We start from the raw sequence: 23,263 nt of genomic DNA on the forward strand, positions 1-23,263 counted from the left end.
CTGCTCTGTAAAGTTTTTTCCCACACGGAAAACCTCTTCCACTAAAAATGCATATCTGCAATAGTAAGCATTCTCACTGCACTCAGATTACACAAGAACAAGACAACAACACAACCAACAACTGTGATGCACACGTAACACTGCTACCCCCAACCTATCCCTGCAAGTCCATGGAACACATGCAGGCAAGACTTAAATGTACTGCCAACCTTATGCACCCTTCAAGGCAAGACATGTGAAGCTTGCTGCTGTGGAGAGACCTTGTGGACATCCTGTATTTTATAAATGCCTGATTGTGAGTGTTTATCTATATAGGTATGTACAACAACATGAAAGGAAATGTAGACATGTGTGACAAGTTGTGTGCTGTTTCCAGTTGTGCAAGACACACTTGCTGATGGCCTATGGTCATATTTTATACCCCTCTGACTGTCGGAGGTATCAGTTCTTAAGTAATTCATGCTGCTAACAACCCAGACAGCTTTACTCAATGAAGAGATTTGCTGCACATGATGTCTTTTTGCTTCTTTCAGAACGCTTGCATGTCCAAGCTGCCATTAAAATTTAAACATAGTAAATTAATATCTTCACAGGTACTTTGTTGATTTTTGTTTGTAAATCTATGTTTATCTAGATGCAGACCAACAGTCTGCAGCAACTCTCAATGATGTGAAAAAAGGCATGACTACTGTAAGGTTATGGTGTGCAATGTATTGCTTGATTTTGTGAGTGAGCTATGGCAGTTATTTGTCTGTAGGCATTTGGGACAGCTCTGTGAAGTCTGCTGGAAGAGTGAGTGGTTCTACATCAAGGAGTTCCACCAGAGACAGGTGGAGATCTTCTTTATAAATAAAATGTACACCCAAAAGGACCCACAGTAGGGCATCTTTTCATTCTGCTCCATGAAGCTTGAGAGCTGATTTAACACTTTTGGAGGCCAGGCACTTAGAAGAATATCAAGCCTAGGAAAGTGACCATTTATGCCATAACTGGCACATATGTAATTTATATTTCTTCAAGTGTAATAATACTAAAAAAGGACCAAGCTTCAAGATTTATTTTCTATATTTAGTGTAGTTCTTTCATAGACCACAAGTTTTAAAATAATGATGACAGGAAGTATAATTACCCTCCAAGAAAAAAGTGGGATGTGATTTATTGAGCTTCCGAAATTTCTGGCCCACCTCAGCAAGTGTGACTTATTTGTAGCAGAACTACAGAAATCTGTGAAACCTAATAAGTACACACACAAAATTACATTGGTGTGATTATATTCACTCAGCCATTCACATCAGCAGCTGTTATATTTGTTAATGTTTCTTTTAAAATAATTCTTGAGATTGACAACAGAAGGCAGTACCAATCAAGGGACAGGTAGCGAGAGGTTGGGTTGTTTGGGGGAAGAGACCAAACAGCAAGGTCATCGGTCTCATCAGATTAGGGAAGGATTGGGAACGAAGTCAGCCATGCCCTTTCAAAGGTACTATCTCGGCATTTGCCTAGAGCGATTTAGGGAAATCACAGAAAACGTAAACCAGGATGGCCGGATGCGGGATTGAACCATCATCCTCCCAAATGCGAGTCCAGTGCCTAACCACTGTGCCACCTCACTCAGTCAGGTAGCCAGACATCTGTTCATTGTTCTCATAAGAAATGAGTGCAATCTTCAAGCAATCAGTGGTTCATGCATAGAGAAAATTGCAGCCAATCTATACTCGGCTGCACTCTTCTTAACACAAAGCTGTGGTCCATGCATTGTGCAGGCTTGGTCTTCAAAGTGTTACATGTGCAGAGCCCACACTAAACTAGTCCATTTCTTTGTGGATGCTAGGTTGTTGTTGAGAATGGCTGAACACAGCATAAGTGACATAGTTCAGTAAAAAATGCTGACTCAAAATATCTACCTTGACCTGTCTTTATTGCGGTGAAGCATCCAAAACACGAAATCCATAGAGTGACAAATGCTTTTGCGATGGTCTCAGCAGTTATGTCCAGAATTGATGTAGCCTTGACCCAGCATGTTAGCCTGTAAGTACTGAAAGACTATATTGATAACCATTTGAATCGGGGAGGTGTTTAACGAGGTCTAAGTGGATGTGCTGGAAATGGTCATGTTGTGGTTGTACATGCCATTCTATTTTAGTGTGTTGTCAGACACTACATGCTTGTGTCCAGTATTTACAGTCTTTCTTGATGAAGTGGTCTGTGACAAGCTTCATTGTAGGTTGGATCCCAGGGTGTGATAGTTTGTGTCATGTATGGCTCACCTCATGAACAAACTAGTGAACAAAGGTGGTTTTGTGGAACACTGCATAGTACTTGGTTGAAGAGCCAGGAAAATCACAATGTGTAGGAATAATTGTGCATCCTGAAACCACTTTTGCAAGATTGTCAAAGTCAGTGTCTACTGAGAGAGCATTGATCCATGAAAGGAAATCAGCTATGAAATTGTCTGCACCATGAGTCCAAATTGTGAAATTGCTAAAACAAACTTATTTAAAATGGCAGTTAAAAACTACTTATCATGAAATACATTCTATACCTTGAAGTATTAAGTAGGGGTCTGTAAAAAATGTAGCACAAATAAATAATAATAACAATAGTAAAACCTCTATTATTCAACATAATGCTTTCTTGCTATATTTTTCCTTTTTTTTTATTTTTTTTTTTTTATTTTTCCTTTTCTGAAAAAACTTAGTTCCAAAGCTATGCAATGTATAAGACAAACATCTTATCCTCTATCTGAGCTCAACATTTCAGTTGTTACAGAGGGATGCTGACTTACTTTCTCAGGCTAACAAATGGGAAGTTGCGGTGTACGAAATGGTCCTGGTGTCAGCTAATAGTGGGTGTAGTGTTGTGAAGCAATGTGTATAGTATGTGGAGTGAATGAAATGAGTAAAAGTGAGAAGTGAGTGAACAGTGTTGCATAAGTCTTTTAGATTGTTAAGTAACTTAATTGTAAAACAGCATTGAATACTAGGAGTAAACCAAATGAGACAGTACTGTTTCTAACAGAGTGGCCTTCACGGTAGGGGCTCCAATCTTAATCCAGGCATCCTGATTTATGTTTTCTGTTGTCTTACTAAATTACTTCAGACAAATACCAGGATGGTTCCCACTAAGAGCACAGCTGACCACATGTTCCATTCTTGTCAAACTAGACCTGTGCCCCCACAGGCGGGTGCGCCCGAGCATAAAGTGCCGAACAACAAATAACATTGTCTTTTACCATTCCGTTGTTGTTTTATAGTTTTGAGCCCATACCTATTCCTTCCTTTGTGCTTCATCTCACACACTGACAAGCTGTGTTGTCATACATCCAAGTAAACAGCAGTAGCATAAAAAAAAAAACAGCAAACTCAATAGAAAAAATTTATGATCCATGCAAGAAAATGTCCCATATTCTGAACTAGACCACCATCCCACAATGAGGTAGTTGTCTATGAGATAATTAATAATTGAGTAAGCATATTTCTGGGATCTGATGCTACTGCAGCATTTAATGCTTCGAGTGGTTCATTACTGTGGAGTAGCACTTTTGTGCAGCAATAGAGTGACATAATGAAAGTTTATTTTATTATTGTTTAATTAAACAATGATTTAACTCACATGATATAAGTTTATTTTATTGTTGTTCAATTAAACTAAGATTAAACTGTGATTTTGCTCATATATGTTTACTGTGGTAACATAAAAATAGCTATTCATTACATGTGTACAAAGTATGCCATGGGCCCACTCACGTTACAAAAATCAACATGCCCGCTCAAGGGTTAAGTATGTAAATAACTGTTATATGTGAATTGCTTTAATTTTGTAAGGAGACCACTAACTGAAAGAAGTGATGAATTGTCCATAGGCACACACAAAAAGAAAAAAAACAACAACTTGCCAAGTTTCGGAGTAATCCTCTTTTGGGCTAGAATACAAATACTCTCTCTCTCTCTCTCTCTCTCTCTGACTGGACACATAATGCTTTGGTGGGTAAGATAATTCTGTGACAGGACTAGAGTAGCAAGAGCCAGGTGGGGGGATTGGGCAGATTAGGCAGGTCTGTCATAGGGATATGACCCCTGTGGCAAGGGGCTTGGAATGAAAGAGGCATCTACCTGAACTTTCGTACAGAATTATTTTTGTTGTTCTTCAGTTGTAATACCAAGACATGTCCAATATCCTTGTAAGAGAGATCTATGGGTGAATAAAACTACTGCTACTATTACTACTACTGTTGCTGCTGCTGCTGCTGCTACCACTACTAACAGTTTATAATCAGGTTCATTAATGAAAACCAACCCTCCTCATTTCTTTAGGTCAGTGGGGAATTCCAACTGTCAGTGCAGCTGGTGTGTTAGGAATGCTTGCTGGTGTGTTAGCCTGTACAGTTGAATCAATTAGTTACTACCCTACAACAGCTAGAATGTGTGGTAAGTCATTTTCACAAACAAAAGGAAACTTCATATATAACATTTCTTACTACACATGAAACAGAACTTAAATGAAACTATTATGTTGACAACTTATTTATAACAATGTCTTTCACTGGTTTTAAGTCTCTTCCGTTGCACTGGCATATAATCAAAAGTGTTAGCATATTGTGCAGAATTTCAGTTTCGATTGTGTTAAAAGATAAGACAAGGGCAATATAGAAAAATAAATAAAATATATTTTGTGCAAATGCAAGTTGAAAAAGATTGTGTAAAATAAATTATTGAAAATTACACAGAACATACATTGGTAATGTCCTTGTCTTCCCTATGGTATTTATTGTTTAGATTAATGGTTCTCTTGCTATTTGCCTAGCAGTATAAATCAGATCGTTAAGAAATTCTTACATGCCAAGATTAGTAGCTTTTTATCTGCTGGTGAGTACTGATTTTAGTGATAAAAATTTCGAAGTTTAACTTTCATTTACAAGGTGGGGCAAATAAAAGTGGCCCGGGAAACTGAGTTCCAGGGTACAAAGAAACATAGCAGAGGAAAGGAAATACAGTACTAACCTGCCTATAGCAGAAGTTGAAAGTGACCCCATTCATCTCTTTGCACTTTTGGGGCCTGGTCAGCAAGTTGCTGAAGATGGACTGAAGCTGGACTGCTGGAATTTCTGCAGTCTCATCCAAAATGTTCTGTTGCAGTTATTAAAGACTATGAGGGTTGTTGCAGTACATCTTAGACTTGAGGGCTCCCCACACAAAGTAATTGCACACTGATAGGTCAGGTAACTTTCCACAATGAACACCTGCTACTCCACTGTGAGTACCATAATCCCCTTTGCACTGCTCTATTGACACTGACACAGCCCACACCACGCTCTGAACTGGTGTGGATCACATGGTGAGAGTACATTTGGTGTGCATGTCATGGGGTATGGTTATACGCATATATTTACGTCCAATGGTATCCAGTCATCCAGCCACTTTTATTTGCCCTGCCCTGTATTAATTTAGAGAAATAATGCATCTGCTCATAATCATTTAATACTCATGCTCAGGAGTGGACAGTAAGGAATAAATGTGGTTTACACACACTCTTATGCACTTAGGTGTACTAATGACTGTCTTTTAATACATTCAATTAATTACATTAATGTACATCATAATACTTCAATACATCTAATACATTAATAATTACATTAATACATTTAATACACTCAAAATTACAAAGAACTGGAACTGCTGTCCAGTACCTGCATGTCACTTCCAAAGGAATTGTGAGGATACAATTAGATGAATTACAGGAAGCACATAAGCATTGAAACAGTCATTCTTCTCATGCGCCATATGTGAATGGAACAGGAAGTAGAAATCCTAATAACTGATAGAATGGGACATACCCTCTGCTGTGCACTTCATAGTGGTTTGCAGATTATAGATGTAGATGTACCTTCAGATGGCAAATTCCAGTACAGCCAATAGACACATTTAAAAGTGAAAAAATGCTGTTCCCATCTATCAGAATTATTAATTCCTTCCTCACTGTGGGAAGAAGTACAGGTTGTGGGAAGTCAGAAAGGAAGGACAGGTTCTTTAGACTCCAACGTGAGAGAAATGAGCCTCTTATGAGCACTAGTCATTTATGATAATTTGCACACCAACTGCTAAAATATGATAACAACAGTGGTATTGATAAATGTAAACTAGGAATAAAACTGACTTCCGCTATACACATAGACTATTTTATCACTGTATTAACACTTTCTACATTTATCACCATGTAATATGACACTTTCTGCTTTTTCATTACTGTATAAGTTGTCATACTCTGTGACGTAGATATTCAGTAAGAAAGAAGGGAAGTTAGTGTTTAACATCTCATTGTAAATAAGTTATTAGAGGCAGAGCACAAACTCAGATTCCAAAAAAGTAGCAAATTAAATCACTTGGATCATTTTCACAGAAATCATCCCAGTATCATATTTAAGCAGTTTAGGGGAACTACAGAAAATCTGGATGTCCTGATGAGGATCTGAATCCCAATGAATGGAAATACAGTGTTTTTACAACATTTACATCTATGTATATACTTTGCAAACCATTGTGAAGTGAATGGTGGAGGGTATGATCCATTAGTTATTAGGGTTTTTTATCTTTCCATTTAAGTGTGGAGTGCAGGAAGAATGAATGCTTCAATATCCCTGTGCATTCTGTAATTAGTATAATCTCATCTTCATGAGACCTATGGGAGCAATACATAGCAGGTTGTGATATATTTCTACATTCATTACTTTAAGTTGGTTCTAGAAACTTCCTAAGTAGATTTTTGTGGGATGGGTTATGTTTATCTTCAAGCATATGCCAATTCAGTTCCTTCAGCATCTTCAAAACACTCTCCCATGGCTCAAATGAATCTGTGACCTTTAGTGCTACCCTTCATTGTATCCTTTCAACATCCACTGCTGGTCCTCTCTGGTGTGGGTATCACACATTTCAGCAGTATTCTAGGATGGGTTCCATGAGTGCTTCATATGCAGTTTTCTTTGTAGCTTGATTGCATTTTACTAGTATTCTACCAATGAACTACAGTCTGCCATCTGCATTGCCTATGACTGAGCCTATGTAATTGTTCCATTTCATCTCTCTACAAATTGTTGACACAGATCTTTGTATGAGTTGCCCAATTTGATACTGTAGTCATATGAAGTGCAAAATTTCACATTCATGAACATTTAAAGCAAGTTGTCAAACTTGGCACCACTTCAAAACCTTATCAAGATCTGACTGAGTATTTGTGCAACTTCTTGCATTATGAATAACCGCATCATCTGTGGTAAATCTGCAAGGTCATTTATATACAATATAAACAGCAAGGGTCCCAGCGCATTTCTCTGGGGCACACCTGAAGTTACTTATACCTCTGTCAATGAATCTCCATCCAAGAAATGGTAACTTACCACATCCTCTGTACCAAAAAGTTCTCAATCCAGTCACAAATTTCACTTGATACCCCATATGATCAAACTTTTGACAATAAGCATAGGTGTGGTACTGAGTCAAATGCTTTTCAGAAATTAAAAAATACTGTGTCTACCTTCTCTGCTTCCTCCTGTCCTGAGCTAAAAGTTTCAAGTTCCTTATTGAGATATGACACTACAGCTTCAGCATCTTTACCTAGTTTACTTAATATATACAACTATTGTACCACCTTCAGTATTAAAGATATGCAGTCATCACATTAATGAATTAAAGACAGTGATAGACAGATGTAAATGAAGTCTGTTCCTGTAATGGTTTACATATAGCCATACTTATTTGTTCATAGAGAGGGTGGTAACTTACTGACTTGTTTCACATCATACTGGAGCACCCTCAACCTATGAACATGAAACCATCTCAAACACACACATATGGGTATGTTTCAGCTGCTCCACCTCCACCTGTACATGCAGTGAACAGAGGAATAGGCACAGAAGGACTGGGAACAGTGCTAGCAGGTCTCTGGGGTAGTGGTAATGGGACCAATACATTTGGTGAAAATGTAGGAGCAATTGGCGTTACTAAGGTAGGTGTAGAATTTATATGTACATGTGTTACATGTTGCAAATGAAGTGGCACTTTTAACTGTACTTTGAATGTTATTTACTTTCAGATTGGCAGCCGAAGGGTTATACAGTATGCCTGTGTATTAATGTTATTGCAAGGCATCATTAGTAAATTTGGAGCAGTTTTTATCATCATCCCAGAGCCTGTTGTTGGTGGTATATTTTGTGTTATGTTTGGAATGATTGCAGCTTTTGGTAAGTTTCATAATAAAGTTTATTTTTGATTTGAGCACGAAAAAACTCTGATGATTAGAGACATTGTTTCTCCGAGCAAAAAAATTCTTGTCAGATAAATGACACAGCACATACTTAATCTTATTTACATGCCTGGTACCTAGTTAATGGCAAAATAAAATCATAAAATCATATAACCTCATTGTCATCATATTTGTTATTAATTTATTTTAAAGAGTATGCTGTACATATTAATCTCTTTGTAATACAGTACAGTCTTCTCTCACGATTTGTTGGTTTATGACTTAAGATCTGTTATGAGTGGTGTAGACTGCTTTAATGTGTTCATAAAGCAGACATAAATGGAGGTTGTATGAGTGTACAAATGGAAAGCTGTTTATTTGTAACCTAAATGTTGAAAGTGGGGTGACAGGTATAGGACCTTATCAAGCATCTTAGTTGTAATATATTTGCAATAGTTTCTGCTGTTACCATTCGAGTCTGTCCATGATACTGAAGGAAAATGTGTGGAACAAACTTGGCAATTCATTTGCATAGATATACATAACTGGTGAACCCTTGCTACTAAACAAAGAATCCAAGCCAACATGCGGTAATGCTGACAGATAGGAGTTAGTAAAAATTTGTATGTCTATAAAAAAGATTGATGCGTGAAGCACTGAAGCACATATACATTATACACTAGCTATAGATCTTGCCAAGAATCGTACAAAATTCTGGTCCAGCGTAAAATCACTAACCAATTTAAAGGTTTCTATTCAATCACTCATTAATCAATCTAGTGTGACAATACAGGACAGCACAAAGAAAGCTGAAGTTTTTAATTTCATGATAAAAAAATTTGTGTTGAGTGCGATGTCAGTTGAGACAACCTACCTTAGTATTTGACATGGCAGTTGTTCTCTAGAGAATTTAATGCAATGTAATTCATGATGCTTTCATTGTTGTTGTTGTCTTGAGTTTGTGCTCTGGTTTGATGCAACTCTCCATACTTGTCTGTTCCCTTCATCTCTGAATAACTACTGCAACCTACATTCACTTTGTGTGTGTGTGTGTGTGTGTGTGTGTGTGTGTGTGTGTAGTCAGCGTGCTCCTCCATTCGTGTCACCCACTGTTTTGCACCTCCACAGCCCTCATGGTTTACCCACCTCCCTTTTCTACAAATAATGAGTTCATTGAAGAATTGGGCACATAAGGGAAATGTCTGTGACAACACTTTAAGTTTTTAAGATTACTGATGCTATTTTATGCCATGCCTTGTTCCTTTCATGGATATCACCAAGAATGTATCAAGTCCTATGTCATCTCGCCCCTTTGCAGGGTCCATCTTCTTTAATGTTTGACCATGTGTGGGAACTTCTTTCAAAATACTGCTGTAAGTGCATCCATGTTATTGCATCCCAGCTTGAGTTTTCCCGCTGTAGGAAACAACCACATTAATCCTATCGAGCATGGGCAGCTGAACTACATGGGTTAATTTGTCATTGTCATTTTGTGTCTGATGTGAATAAAGAGCTGAACACTGATAGGATGGTGAGAGACACTATCATTCATTTAACTTCAGACTGTGAGGTGTGAGAGCATGCCCTACAGTGTGAAAATCCATCCCTCTCTGAGGTTTTAGCTATTTCACAGTCATTTGAGGTGTCATCAGCTGCAGGTAACCAAACTGACTCATCAGCAATCCAACCCTCTCCTCCACGGCATTCTTCAGGTAGTTTGTAGGGGTAGACATCATTGCGGTGCTCTGCACATGATCTGAGGATCAAGGTGGCCACCCTCACTCCCAGCAGCCGCACCATCAAAGTAAACAGGCCAGTAAACAGGAAGAATTCCATGCTCCTGTCCTGCCCTTATTGCTTCATTAACTATGAGTGCCCAGACTGCCCAAAATGCTGGGCTACCTCTCATAATTGCAACAAAAAATATCAGATTGCTTCTATTTGTAATGCAAAAATTCAGCACAACGATCCTATCGTGGATATAGATGTAAATGTTTTATTTGTTGTGCTGCCAAACAAGCTTTTCATTTATGTTATGGTTTTTCATAAAGTTCTGCATGTGCAAGTGGATACAGGAGCTGTGGTAACCTTGTTAAACTCACAAACTTATATGGACTTCGGCTCCCCTCTTCTTACTGTGTCACAAAAGTTAATAAATCATGACAAACCAATAATTCCTATTCTCGGCCAGTACATTTCTTGTTGTAGATAACACATGTATGGAGAATCTTTGTGGATTGGATGCATTTGAGTTGTTTGGTTTTACCTTTTCAGATGAAGTGGATTTAGTGCCTGAACAAGTGCCGTACACCGTTACAAGCATTATGTTCAAAGTTTTCTGTTCTACTGTGGCTTGGGGCATGCCAACAATTTTCAAGTGCACATTACCAAGAAACCTTCTACTCAGCCTCATTTTTTCCAGGCTGGTCTGGTTTCAGTGGCACTCAGGGAACAAGTCAAAGATGAATTAGATCACCTCACAGAATGTTTGACCTATTGTATCAAGTGATTGGTCTACCCCCTTAGTTACAGTAAATAAACTGTTGGGCTGGTTATATGTCTGCAGCAATTTTAAGGTTTCTGTGAACACACAATCTATAATGGATACATACCTGATACCGCACCCAGATAAACTCTTTGCATAGTTATAATGTGGTCAGCATTTCTCAAAAATTGACTTTTCAGGTGCCTGTTTACAACTCCCTTTAGATACAGAGTCACAACATATGTTAGTTGACATTACCCCGTTTGGACTGTACCAATACTTGCACTTGCCTTTTGGAGTCACCGGTGCTCCCACTATTTTTCAACATTTTTTGGAACAATTTATAGCATCAATTTATAGCATCATCTGCACCAGGTTGTAAAACTATTTGGAATACATTACAGTTTGCAGTGCCTCCGCTGAGGAGCATTTACACAATCTCTGTAGTCTTTTTTCTGTCCTCCAAACAGCCGGGTTGAAGTGTATTTAGAAAATGGGCAACAACAAACACACAGTCATGACATGTGTTTCTATGCAAAGGGACTCAGTTTTGCTGTTTGCTGGCCTGTTGAACCACATTTTCAACCCTTAAGACCATGTAGCAGTCTGTACCCTGCTTAGTGGTGTATCAATCAGGCTTCCACTTGGTCCTTGTGATGGACGCTTCACAGTACGGGTTGAGGGTGGTATGGGCTCATAGATATCCCAAAAGCTCCAAGCAGCCTATTGCTTTTGCCTCACACACACTGAATCCTGCTCAAACTAGGTACTCTCAGATAGAAAAGAAAGCATTGGCCATTGTATACGCTGTGCAGAAATTCCATATTTTCCTCTATGGTACCAAATTCCACCAGGTCACCGATCACAAACCATTAGTTTCCTTATTCAGTCCTTTTGCATCATTACCAGATAAAGTGGCACATCACACCCAACATTGGGCTCTTTTCCTTTCACATTACAACTCCAAGATTCATTTTCACCCTATGAATCAACTCCCAAATGCTGATACTTTGTCCCACCTGCTGGCCAGTCTGGACCCACGATTTGATCAGGAGGAACTGTTGAGTTTCCACGTTGATGCCACCACACAGCAGACAGTTGATGGCTCAGTGCACCATGATCAGCATTGCTTCAAATGGACAGCTGGGCACCCCATGATGTCACACCATTCCCTCTGAGCCTGCCCATGTCAGGCATCATATCACCTACTGCTGCTGGTTCCCGACTCCTGCGCAGGCAGGGGCATCCATTCTTGGTTGCTAAACTAGCAGTTCCTCTATTGCTTCTGACACTGTTGTCAGAAATTCTGTCACCTGTTCCTGAGCAACTGCTGATATCAGTATCATCAGCACTGCGAACACAGTCACTGGAGCCAATGCCAGAGGCTGACACAGAAACTGCCCCGGTGTTGCCATTTTTGCCATATGGTTTGTCATGGGAAGGTGGGCACAGAATGTTTCCCTGCCTGAAGCACTTCAGACTGTATGCTCCCATTGCAGCATGCCATTTTAGCCAGAGCCCAGTGAACAAGGAGGACAGCAGGACCTCTCAAGAATCCATGAACTCCCTAAGAGATGAGTAATACAGTGACACGCCCATTTACTTTAAAGAGAACACATGCGCAACAGTGCTATGTCATCCACAGAGGATGCCTCAGACTTCTTTGTGTGAGATTGCCATCAGAGCCCACCATGGGCCCCAGTCTATTTGAGGCTATTCAAGATTTGCTCGGCCTTAGTTCTGTATGCGTATTGCTACAGCTCCTCATATATGTAACTGGTTCCTGCTCAATGTTGTACCATAAATTATTTATTTTCTGCCCAATTCTGTTCAGTACCTCCTCATTAGTTACATGATCTACCCCTTTAATCTTCAGCAATCTTCTACAGAGCCAAATTTCAAAACCTTATTCTCAATTCTGTCCTTGTCTGAAATGTTTGTCATCCACTTTTCCTTTTTTTACAAAGCTACACTCCTGGCAAATATCTTCAGAAATGACTTCCTAACATTTATATTTATATTCAGTGTTAATAAAGTCCTAATTTTTTTTAAAAATACTTTCCTTGCTACAGTCAGTCTGCATTTTACATGCTCTCTGCACCATCCATCATCAGTTATTTTACTGACCAAATAGCAAATCTCATCTATTACTTTTTGTGTCTCAGTTCCTTATCTAACTCCCTCAGCATTGCCTGATGTAATTTGACTACATTCCATTATCCTTGTTTTACTTTACTGATTGTCATCTTGTAACTTCTTCCCAAGACACTATTCACTCCACTTAACTGCACTTACAAGCCCTTTGTTGTCTCTGATGTCATCAGGGAATCCGTCTCTCAATTTTTCTTCAGTTTCTTTTACTGTTTGCACTATGTATGGATTGAATAACATCAGGGATAGACTACTACTATGCATTGCTACCCCCTCAATTGCTACTTCCCTTTTATGTCCTTTGACTCCTGTAATTACAGTCTGGTTTCTGCACAAGCTGTGTATTACCTTTCTTTCAGGATTTTATCCCTGTTTCTCTCAGAATTTCAAAGTATGTTTCCCAGTCAACCTTGTCAAAAGCTCTAAGTCTATGAATGTATAAACATAGGTTTGCACTTCTTTAACCTGCCTTCTAAGGGAAGTTGTTGGGTGTATTGTCTTACAAGTTCCTGCAGGTCTCCATAACCCAAACTGATCTTCTCCAAGATTGGTTTCTAGAATTTTTCCATTCTTCTGTAAGTAATTTGGGGCAGTACTTTGCAAATATGACTTATTAAACTGATGAGTTGGTAATGTTCACTTCTGTCATCATCTGCTATCTTTGGAATTGGAATTATTACTTTATTCTTAAAATCTGAGAATATTTCACCTGTATTATATATCTTGCACACCAGGTGGAATAGTTTTGTCATGGATGCTTTTCGTAAGGATCTCAATAATTCTGAGGGAATATCATTAACTCAGGGGCCTTGTTTCAACTTAGATCTTTCATTACTCCACCAAATTCTTCTTGCAGCACTAAATCTCCAGTATCATATTCAGTTACTTTCTTTCCTCTAATTATACATCTCCCATGACCTTACTTTTGTCCTCTGGCAATTCCTGATGAGCCATTTTGCATTTCCTATCAGTCTCATTTTTTATGCATTTATGGTCCCTTTCACCTGCTTCATTTGGTTAATTTTCATATTTTCTCCTTTCATCAATTAGATGCAATATCTTCTGTGGTGTCCAACAATTTTGACTATGTGTGGTCTTTTTACCCATTTGATTCTCTGCTGCCTTTCAGTATTTCATCTCTCAAAGCTACACATTCATACTCTACTGTATTCACTTTGCTTTTTCAGTCGAACATTACGTAATGCTGCTTATGAAACTCTCAATAGCCTCTGGTCCTTTCTCCTGTACCAAACCAAATGAATTCCAAAAGTGCATCATGAGATGAATAATTCAGAATTCACAATTAAACCAAGTGTTACCCATGATTAAATTACATTCTGTGCAAAAGTCTACCAGGCAGGTTCCTCTTTCATTCCTTTCCCCCAGTCCAGATTATCCTACTATTTTTCTTTTCCTTCCTTTTCCTATTATTCATTTCCTGTCACCAATCCTGAAGGGCTAAGGGTCATATAAAATTGTACTAGTGTGGTGGATATTGGCTTCATGAGTATCTTAGCTACAATGAAGCTTTTGTTATTGTGTTCATATTAGTTTACCTACATTCTTATTTTCTTCTTCATTATTAGACCTATTCCTGCATTAGAGGCCATCCATAAATTATGTCACACATTAAAAGGGAGGGGGGAGTCAACAAAGTGTGACACTGTGTGATTTGGGGAAGGGAGGGGGGGGGGGGGGGACTAGTCATAAGCTTTGTGACATTAACTCTATAAATATTTGTTTTGTATTATAACTCAACTTCAACTCTAACAAAAAAACTTTAAAACATTGCCAATTCTGTCACTATTATTTACTAAGGTTTAAATTTGTTTGTATCACTTTTTGGCATGCGGCAACTACACAGTGTGATTGTTGTTCACACTTGCTGTACTTACGGTGTTGCATATTGGCTGCCTCCAACATATGACAAAAGTCAATACTGCCATTGAGGCTGCCCATGTTCAATATTTTACATGCTTACTTTTAATCACATGAAGAAACCAAATGGGACATACAAGAAGATGCTAAAGATATTAGTATGCAACTGAGTGGAAGCCAATTACTTCAAACAGTACCTAAATCAGCGCCTAGTCAGAACGCTACAGGAATAAAATTGTAATATTAGACTCTGGGATTAATGGCATGCTGTTAGCATGCGATGCGGACATGACGATGGATGTTGCAGCAAAAAGAATGGCAGCATTAAGTAAAGATGTTCAACAGGAAAGAAACATACTGAAGACGAGGATCAGTGCAGTAAAGTGACAGAAAAAAGTTGTGATTCTAAAATTTGTGAAAGTAATTCCAATTTAGCAGCAGCTCTTAAAATTTGAAATACAGTTGGCAGACCTAGAGTAGAAGAACTTCAATCTGGTTTATGTGAAGTCACAAAGAAAATTGCAGTTTTTGGTGGTGCAACTGATGATCAATGTCACATTGAAATTATAAGGTACTGCAAAACGATGGACGACTTACAAGCTAAATATGTACACAAGGCTATACTAGCATACCAGCAGTCGATCAGGGTTATGTTTAAGACTCCTTCCCAAACGTGTCAATACAGGAGGGGGGTGGGGGGAATGTGGTAACTGTTCCTCTTAAATTGTGCAAACCAGAATCTACATTTCATGTAAATCATAAATATGGGAAATTCTGTATAATTGCTATAAGAAACCTTGAATCTTGAGCTTCAATTTTGGGCTCCAGCCAAATATTCTTTTTATCTATGGATGATAAAGCATGTGTGATACTACAGCAGAAAATGCTCAAACATCAATATTAATGCACCTTGACTACTGTGTGAAATTACGAGATCATGATTTCAAGGTCACTGAAGAACTTAAACTTATTCCCTCTGTTTATGCAGGTACTGTAATAAAGAAAGATGGTGAAGGAAAACCTGAAGCTGGGACAGGCTGTGGGCCTACATTCTTAGTGATTCATAGTGGAAAATGTTCTTCCTCTAATGCAGAGACTCATGCCACAGAAATACAAAGACTTTCTGAATTACAGCTTTGACTGGTAAGTTGAATGACTGAAGGAAGATACAAGGCAAGTTAGACAGAATTTCCATTTTGTGTTTTGAATGGCAGCTAGCCCTAAATGTGGAAAAATGTAAGTCAATGGGAATGATTAGGAAGAAGAAACCTGTAATGTTCAGATACAGTATTACTAGTGTCCTGTTTGACACAGCTAAGTCATTTAAATATCTGGGTGTAATACTGAAAAACAATATGAGATGGAATGAGCATGTGAGGAACCTGGCAGGGAAGGCAAATGGTTGACTTCTGTTTATTGGAAGAATTTTAGGAAAGAGTGATTCACCTTTGAAGGAGACCACGTACCTGTGTAGCACACTGATGCAACCTATTCTTGAGTACTGCTTGAATGTTTGGGATCTGTACCAGATCAGATTGAAGCAATTCAGAGGTGAGCTAGTAGATTTGTTACCAGTAGGTTTGAACAACATGTAAGTGTTACCGAGATGCTTCAGGAACTCAAATGGGAATGCCTGGAGGGAAGTGACATCCTTTTTGAGAAACACTGTTGTGAAAATTTAGTGAACTGGCATTTGAAGCCGACAGCTGAATGATTCTACTGCCACCAAAATATGTTGTGTGTAAGGAGCATGAAGAAAATATACAAGAAATTCATGTGGAGGCATATAGATAGTCATTTTTCCCTCGCTCTATTTGTGACTGAAACAGGAAAGGAAATGACTACTGGTAGTACCGGGTACTCTTTGCCATGTACTGTACGGTGGTATGTTGGGTATGTATGTGGATGTAGATGTAGGAATCTGTGTGCCACTCTGGGACGAGTGAGTTATAGTTTCAGTAGTACAACATTTTAAAGATTTTGACTTGGATGCTATTTACGTTGAAACAAATATTCCAGGAAGAAGTGCATTTAATAGAGTGGATCAACTGATGGCACCTCTTAGTTGCGAAATTAGTGGTGTTGTTTTAAAACAAGACAGCTTCAGTTCACGCCTTGATTCCAGTAATTCAACTACTGATTTGAAGCTAGAAAAACAGAACTTTGAGAGTGCAGGCATCATGATGGCTATTATTTGGAGCCAATTGGTCATTGGCTACTATCCTGTGGTTGTGAAATGCACTGTGCCAATGCATATCAGACTGGATATCGTATAAGCTAGGACATTGAAAAATGATGCTACTTGGTATGCAAATCATGTATGTGAATTACAATATTTTTTACAAAGTGAGTTTGTCACATGTTGCGGTGTGCAACTATCTAGCCTGTGATGATTATTATGAGAGGGATTTTTTACAGTTTTGATTAAGCAGACTTCAGACAGATACGTAGCCACAGGAAATGATGACTCTAAAGGTAAATTTGCTGCACTATTACTGCAGCTACCTTTGGATTTCCAAGAGTCATCACATTTGAACCAAATTCTGATTGTGGGCTATTGCTCCAGTGTCAAGACGCACTTATCTAAATGATTGTGTGGCATCTGTGGCCTATATTTTTCATCAGACAAAAACACTAACCGACACATGGAATCACATAAGAGCCAGTAAGAGGTTTTCCCCATCAGGAAGATTCATCATCAAAGAACTGCAGCTAGATGGGCCAGGGAAGTCCTTTGTTTGATGGACAATGACTGTTCTATATGGCTGGATGAAGACAGTGTGGACACATTGAATGTTCCCAACACTATCCAAATCAAGAAGTAAGTGACTGGTATGCCAATCATAAATAATATAAAGGAATGGGTTCAAAGACCCTGGTGAGGAGCTCCAAAACATTCATGAAAATGTGTGAATTGTGGCGATGGCCCCTTACTCCTAGTTAATTTTATTTAGTCATTTGGCCAGAAGTCCTGTTCTTCATGTCACTACATTTAGTTTAAGCCTATACATTTTCTTTTTAATTATCTGTCCTTTCCTGACTAAGAAATCTAACACTCCATATTGTGACCTGTAGAAGGCTAGTTTTGTTTTTCATGATGAGTATATCCTCTTGAGTAGTCCCCTCCCAGAGATCTGAATGAGGCTTATTTTACCTCCAGAATATTTTACCAAAAAGGATGCCATCATCATTTAACCATGTAGAAGAGCTGTATTCCCTCGGGAAAAACAACAGCTTGGTTCCAGCCATTCATAATATAACAAGGCCATGTTGTCTGTTGTTTTAAGGTGAGATCAGTCAGTCATCCAGACTATTGCTGTTATGACCATACAGATATACAGACAAAATAGCAACCAAGTAGACAGAAAATTATAACTTGTTTATTCTGGAATGACATTACTTATACGCATCTCACTAAGACATCCAACTGTGGTGAATTAGTTACAGAAGCATAGGAAGACTCCTAAAGGTAGCATGAGGACTGCTGTCTGACAGTAGACTATCATGGCTAGTCCCATTGAAGATTCATTGTGAAGCAGTAACACAGTAAAGTGTAGCACAAGGCCTAAGTCTGGACTAAGATGGTTATCCATTAAGCACAAGGAATAAAGTCTATCTAGTTTAACCACAAGTCTGGTGTCTGTGTCTGCCAAGATGAAAGTTGCTTACCGTATTGGTGATAAGCACAAGTGTACCACAAATGAGGAACTTTGGAGCAGTCGGCGTAAAGCCTGGAGTGTACCCCTATGAGCACTGGCTGAATTATTGCCTTGGTGGCTGTATGCAGTGCGGACTATTTTCAGGCATGTGATCTTCATTGGGGTAAATAGTTCCACACTGTCTGAGCCTCCTGTCATTAAAATAAAAGCCACCTATCGGTGAGGGGAGCATCTGCAGTAGTGGCATTCTGATATTCTGCTGATAATAAACCATTGTTGTTGTTGTTATTGTCCTGCCCTGCTTTGTGATGTGACCACCCAGAATTGTTGTGCCCATTTCTCATTGATGTGGCACTCTCAGGCTCATGAGTCAGCAACCCATTGCTTTGCTGTCAGACTGCTCATCAGACTGTAACAATTGAACCTGTACCTACCAAAAAGGCTGCTGCCTCTCTTCAGGGACCACATGTTTGTCTGGTCTCTTCACAGATACTCCCTTCTGTTATTGTTGTTGCACTTGTGCTACATCTGTCAGTATAATTCAGGCACTCAGGCCACCTCACCTTAGCATGGTCCATGACTCATAACTTAATACTTAAGTTATGGAAGCTCATTGTCACAGTTTCAGTATGCAACGAACACTAGTTCACTGCATGCTGACAGACAATGAAACACAAGTATATGTATTACAGTACTATATTCAAAACTGCTGAAGATGGCATTAAGTCTCACCACAAGAACTATGAGCTACAAAGAATGAAAACAATAAATAAAAATAATGAGCCCTGTTTTTAAGACATGAATTTGCACTACCAAACTTCTTACAACCACACTTGAAAGCTATTTCACTAAGGGTGTCACTGAAACTGGTTCACTGCACATGAGCAGAAAGTGAATCAAATTATGAGATTGTAATAAAATTGGGTAGCAGCATCCAAAACTTTTAATATAGAGATTATCATAGAGTCATTAGCTCTATAAGTATTTTTAAGTGTGTTCCATGTGATAAAGCTTATGACTTCAACTAAAATGCTATATTGTTTCAGGGTTGTCTGCACTTCAGTATGTAGATCTAAATTCATCAAGAAATCTATATATTCTGGGATTTTCTATCTTTTTCCCATTGGTACGTGTACAGAATGCAGAATTATGTTTTTAAAATGTTAAGTTTCATCTAGTGAAGTTAACAGTTATTAATATAGAATGAAATTTTCACTCTGCATGGGAGTGTGCGTTGATATGATGATTTGGAAGGTAGGAGATGAGGTACTGGCAGAAGTGAGGCTGTGAGGACAGGTGCTTGGGTTGCTGAGATGGTAGAGCACTTCCTGCGAAAGGCAAAGTTTCTGAGTTTGAGTCTTGGTGTGGTACACAATTTTAATCTGCCGGGAAGTTTCATATCGGCACACACTTCACTCCAGAGTGAAAAGTTCATTCTGGAAGCATCCCCCAGGTTGTGGCTAAGCCATGTCTCTGCAGTATCCTTTCTTCCAGGAGTGCTAGTTCTGCAAGGTTTGCAGGAGAGCTTCTGTAAAGCTTGGAAGGTAGGGATGAGGTACTGGCAGAAGTGAGGCTGTGAGGACAGGGCATGAGTCGTGTCTGGGTAGCTCAGATGGTAGAGCACTTGCCCGCAAAAGTCAAAGGTTTTGAGTTCGAGTCTCAGTCCAACACGCAGTTTTAATCTGCCAGGAAGTTTTAGTTACTAATATGTTTCTAAAGAACACTGTACTTTGTATGTGTTGCATGTTACAGGTGCTTTCAAAATGGATGGTAAAGCAGACAAATGCTATTCAGACAGGAAGTGAAGTTGCTGACAGCATATTTACAGTGTTATGTAGCACAAGTATTTTGGTTGGTGGTTTTGTAGGCTGCTTTCTTGACAACACAATTCCAGGTAAAGCAACAACTGGGAACTATTTATATTGTCTGGCTTTAATCCATTCGTTCATGGAACTAATATGATCAATATTTGGTGTTAAATGGCAGGTACACCAGAAGAAAGGGGACTGATTGCTTGGCAAGCTGAAATGAATCTTTCAGCAGAAGGCAGTGACAGTGATGCACCCAGTACATATGATTTCCCAATTGGTATGAGTGTCTTGAGGAGGTAATTTACCAGTTTTCTTAAACATTTTATGAGACTGCTAATTTGGTAAATATAACATTCCATGAAGTTCAGACTTTGCACTTCCAGACTTCATATATGTCTTATCAGCTTACAAATGATTGAATAGTTTCTCAGTAACAATAGTTAATATCTCGCAATCTGGTTCGTATTTCTGTAGTGTTTACAATTTGATTCACAGTCTTTGCTTGGAAGCACATCTACAGATTTTTTTCACTAGTGCAGATAGACAGAAATGCCAGTATGTGTTTCAATCTGTTCTTCGAGAACCTTGAGGAAGCCTCACCATAGTATGTGTTTTCATGTATTATTTTCATTCCAGAATTAATTTTCACTGTGCAGTAGAGTGTACACTGGTAGGAACTTCCTATCAGATTAAAACTGTATGCCAGACTGGAACTCAAACATGGGACCTTTTTCTCTTACGGGCAAGTACTCTACCAACTGAGGTATCCAAACACAACTCATGACCTTTCACCAGTACCTCACTCTTATCTTCTAAACTTCCACAAAATAAATCTGTGCGGGTGGTTCATGAATCATGCTTGGATAGCTTAGTCAGTAGAGCACTTTTCTACAAAAGGTAAAGGCCCAACATTGAGTCACAGTCAGGCACACAGTTTTATTCTTCCAGGAAATCTCATTACCTTAACTGCTCATTTTTGTAAAACATGTTTTCTTTACTTCCACTGTAATAATATGATAACAGACAACAATGAGTGGATCTACATAAAATAAAACAACATCATTATTAGTGTTACATACAGAGACAGTACTGTACCCATCCAAACGTCTTTCAGAAGTGAGCTACATGGTGCAGTGGATTTGAAACCCATCCAGCCATCTAGATTCAGATTTCCTGTGATTTTACTAAAGAACTTAAGGCAAATAATAGGTTAGTTCCTTTGAAAATAATACGGCTGATTTCATTTTTCCTCCTTCTCTAGTCTGAGATTGTACTCAGTCTCTGACAACTTAATTTTTTATGTAACAATAAATCCTAATCTGCTTTCCTTATTTACTTACTTTCTTTTGGGAAGAATATTATGAAGTGATTCACATGGACAATTGGTAGGAGCAAGCAGAGCATAGGCATTTCTATAATTTCTAGAACAAGTGAGGCACTCTTGTTATCATGTTGTATATACTTTTCAAGTAAAATTTTGATTTCATCCAGTTGCTTTCTACCTTTCCTCTTTCATATTTTTATTATTATTTTCTGTTGTACACTGTAATTTTCACCTAAATCTCCTTTGCATATGTTATTATTCCCTATCTTTCTCTTATTTTCTTAACTTCATTCCACTAACCCACTTGAGAATAGTTATTTATGCATGAAAAGTACAGACAAATTTTGTGTAGTTAAGCTCTGTCCTCAAAGCTGCGCATCACACAAATGTGAGCAAGGCTGTTGGTTTAGTACTTAAGGGTCTGATGCAGCAGTCAAACATTAGGTATGATGGAAGGATGAGCTTGAGAGACTTCTCCCCTCCTCCTCCTCCTCCTCCTCCTCCTCTTCTTCTTCTTCTTCTTCCTTGCCTCTTCCCATGTCCCTACATGGTCAGCATTTCTGTATGGGTCTCAGCAATATTAGTGATAGTTGGTGACTAGATACCCATCCTGTTGCCACAAAGATGTTGAGAGAATAAAAGATTACAGTTCCAGATCAACATATTTAAGGTCATGTGGATATCTGAGCTTTAAGGAAATGAATTAATATGCATTCCAAAAGAGGTAAAGTATCAGTAACACAATTCATTTTCTATGGTACTGTAAAACCCTCTAATGTAATAAATATGTACTAATAAAATGGAAATTAGCTATCAGTAAAATACATAGTATATGTCAATAATAGTAAACTGCCGGCCAGAGTGGCCGTGCGGTTCTAGGAGCTACAGTCTGGAGCCGAGTGACCACTACAGTCGCAGGTTCGAATCCTGCCTCGGGCATGGATGTGTGTGGTGTCCTTAGGTTAGTTAGGTTTAAGTAGTTCTAAGTTCTAAGCGACTGATGACCTCAGAAGTTAAGTCACATAGTGCTCAGAGCCATTTGAACCAATAATAAACCTCTAGGATGGAAGAAAAGAAAACAAATGAAAAAAAGATCTTGTAGAAATACTATGCACAAAATTGGTAAGAATAAACTAAAATTTGACTTTTTTTAAAAAAAGAAAGCAGCTATTGTGGAAAAGCTTAAGGACAACAAAGGGAATATATACCTTGTGTTCAAGCAGGACTAATCAGGAGAATTTAGTGAGAAACAAAAGTTTGTTGCACACCATTTCTTAGCCATACTGTTTTAGCACCCATTGTTGACACAGATATCACAAATGTTTCCAGAAGAATGAATGGTGTCCTGCAAATGATATACTTCAGAAATACCAATTAACTATTGCACTTCACACTATGCCAAACAATAGCAGAAAAATAGGGCACTTTACATTTTGACACACTCATTCAATGCAAGAACATCATATCATTATTACTCTCTTAATACTCTCAATTATTGACAAAATTATTTAATTGGATAGATAAAAAAATCTACTCACCAAATGGCGGCAGAACATACACATAAAAGATAGTTGTAATTGGCAAGCTTTCAGAGTCAGTGGCTTCTTCTTCTAGCAGAATGGCTGAAGGGGAAGGAAGAGGAGTGAAGAGAGGTCTAGGAGATTTCGGGAAAGTAACCCAGAACGGGTCAGGGGAGACATACCGTATGGGATGAAAAGGA

The 23,263-nt window shown here is 38.6% G+C and overlaps 1 protein-coding gene across 3 annotated transcripts in view; it reads left to right on the forward strand.

Annotated features, from left to right (window-relative positions):
* Positions 1-23,263, forward strand: part of LOC124595018 (solute carrier family 23 member 2) — a 227,995-nt gene that overhangs the window by 199,961 nt on the left and 4,771 nt on the right. For 2 of the 3 annotated variants that reach the window (XM_047133568.1, XM_047133569.1), the window contains 6 exons: positions 4,314-4,427; positions 7,859-7,998; positions 8,086-8,233; positions 19,455-19,534; positions 20,161-20,302; positions 20,395-20,515. In XM_047133568.1, coding sequence (XP_046989524.1) covers positions 4,314-4,427; positions 7,859-7,998; positions 8,086-8,233; positions 19,455-19,534; positions 20,161-20,302; positions 20,395-20,515 — 745 coding nt within the window. Of the gene's footprint in view, positions 1-4,313; positions 4,428-7,858; positions 7,999-8,085; positions 8,234-15,737; positions 15,893-19,454; positions 19,535-20,160; positions 20,303-20,394; positions 20,516-23,263 lie in introns of those variants that run through there. The other variant, XR_006978172.1, reaches the window with a different exon arrangement.

This window comes from Schistocerca americana, chromosome 2 (genome assembly GCF_021461395.2).
Source record: "Schistocerca americana isolate TAMUIC-IGC-003095 chromosome 2, iqSchAmer2.1, whole genome shotgun sequence".
NCBI classification, from domain to species: Eukaryota; Metazoa; Arthropoda; class Insecta; order Orthoptera; family Acrididae; genus Schistocerca; species Schistocerca americana.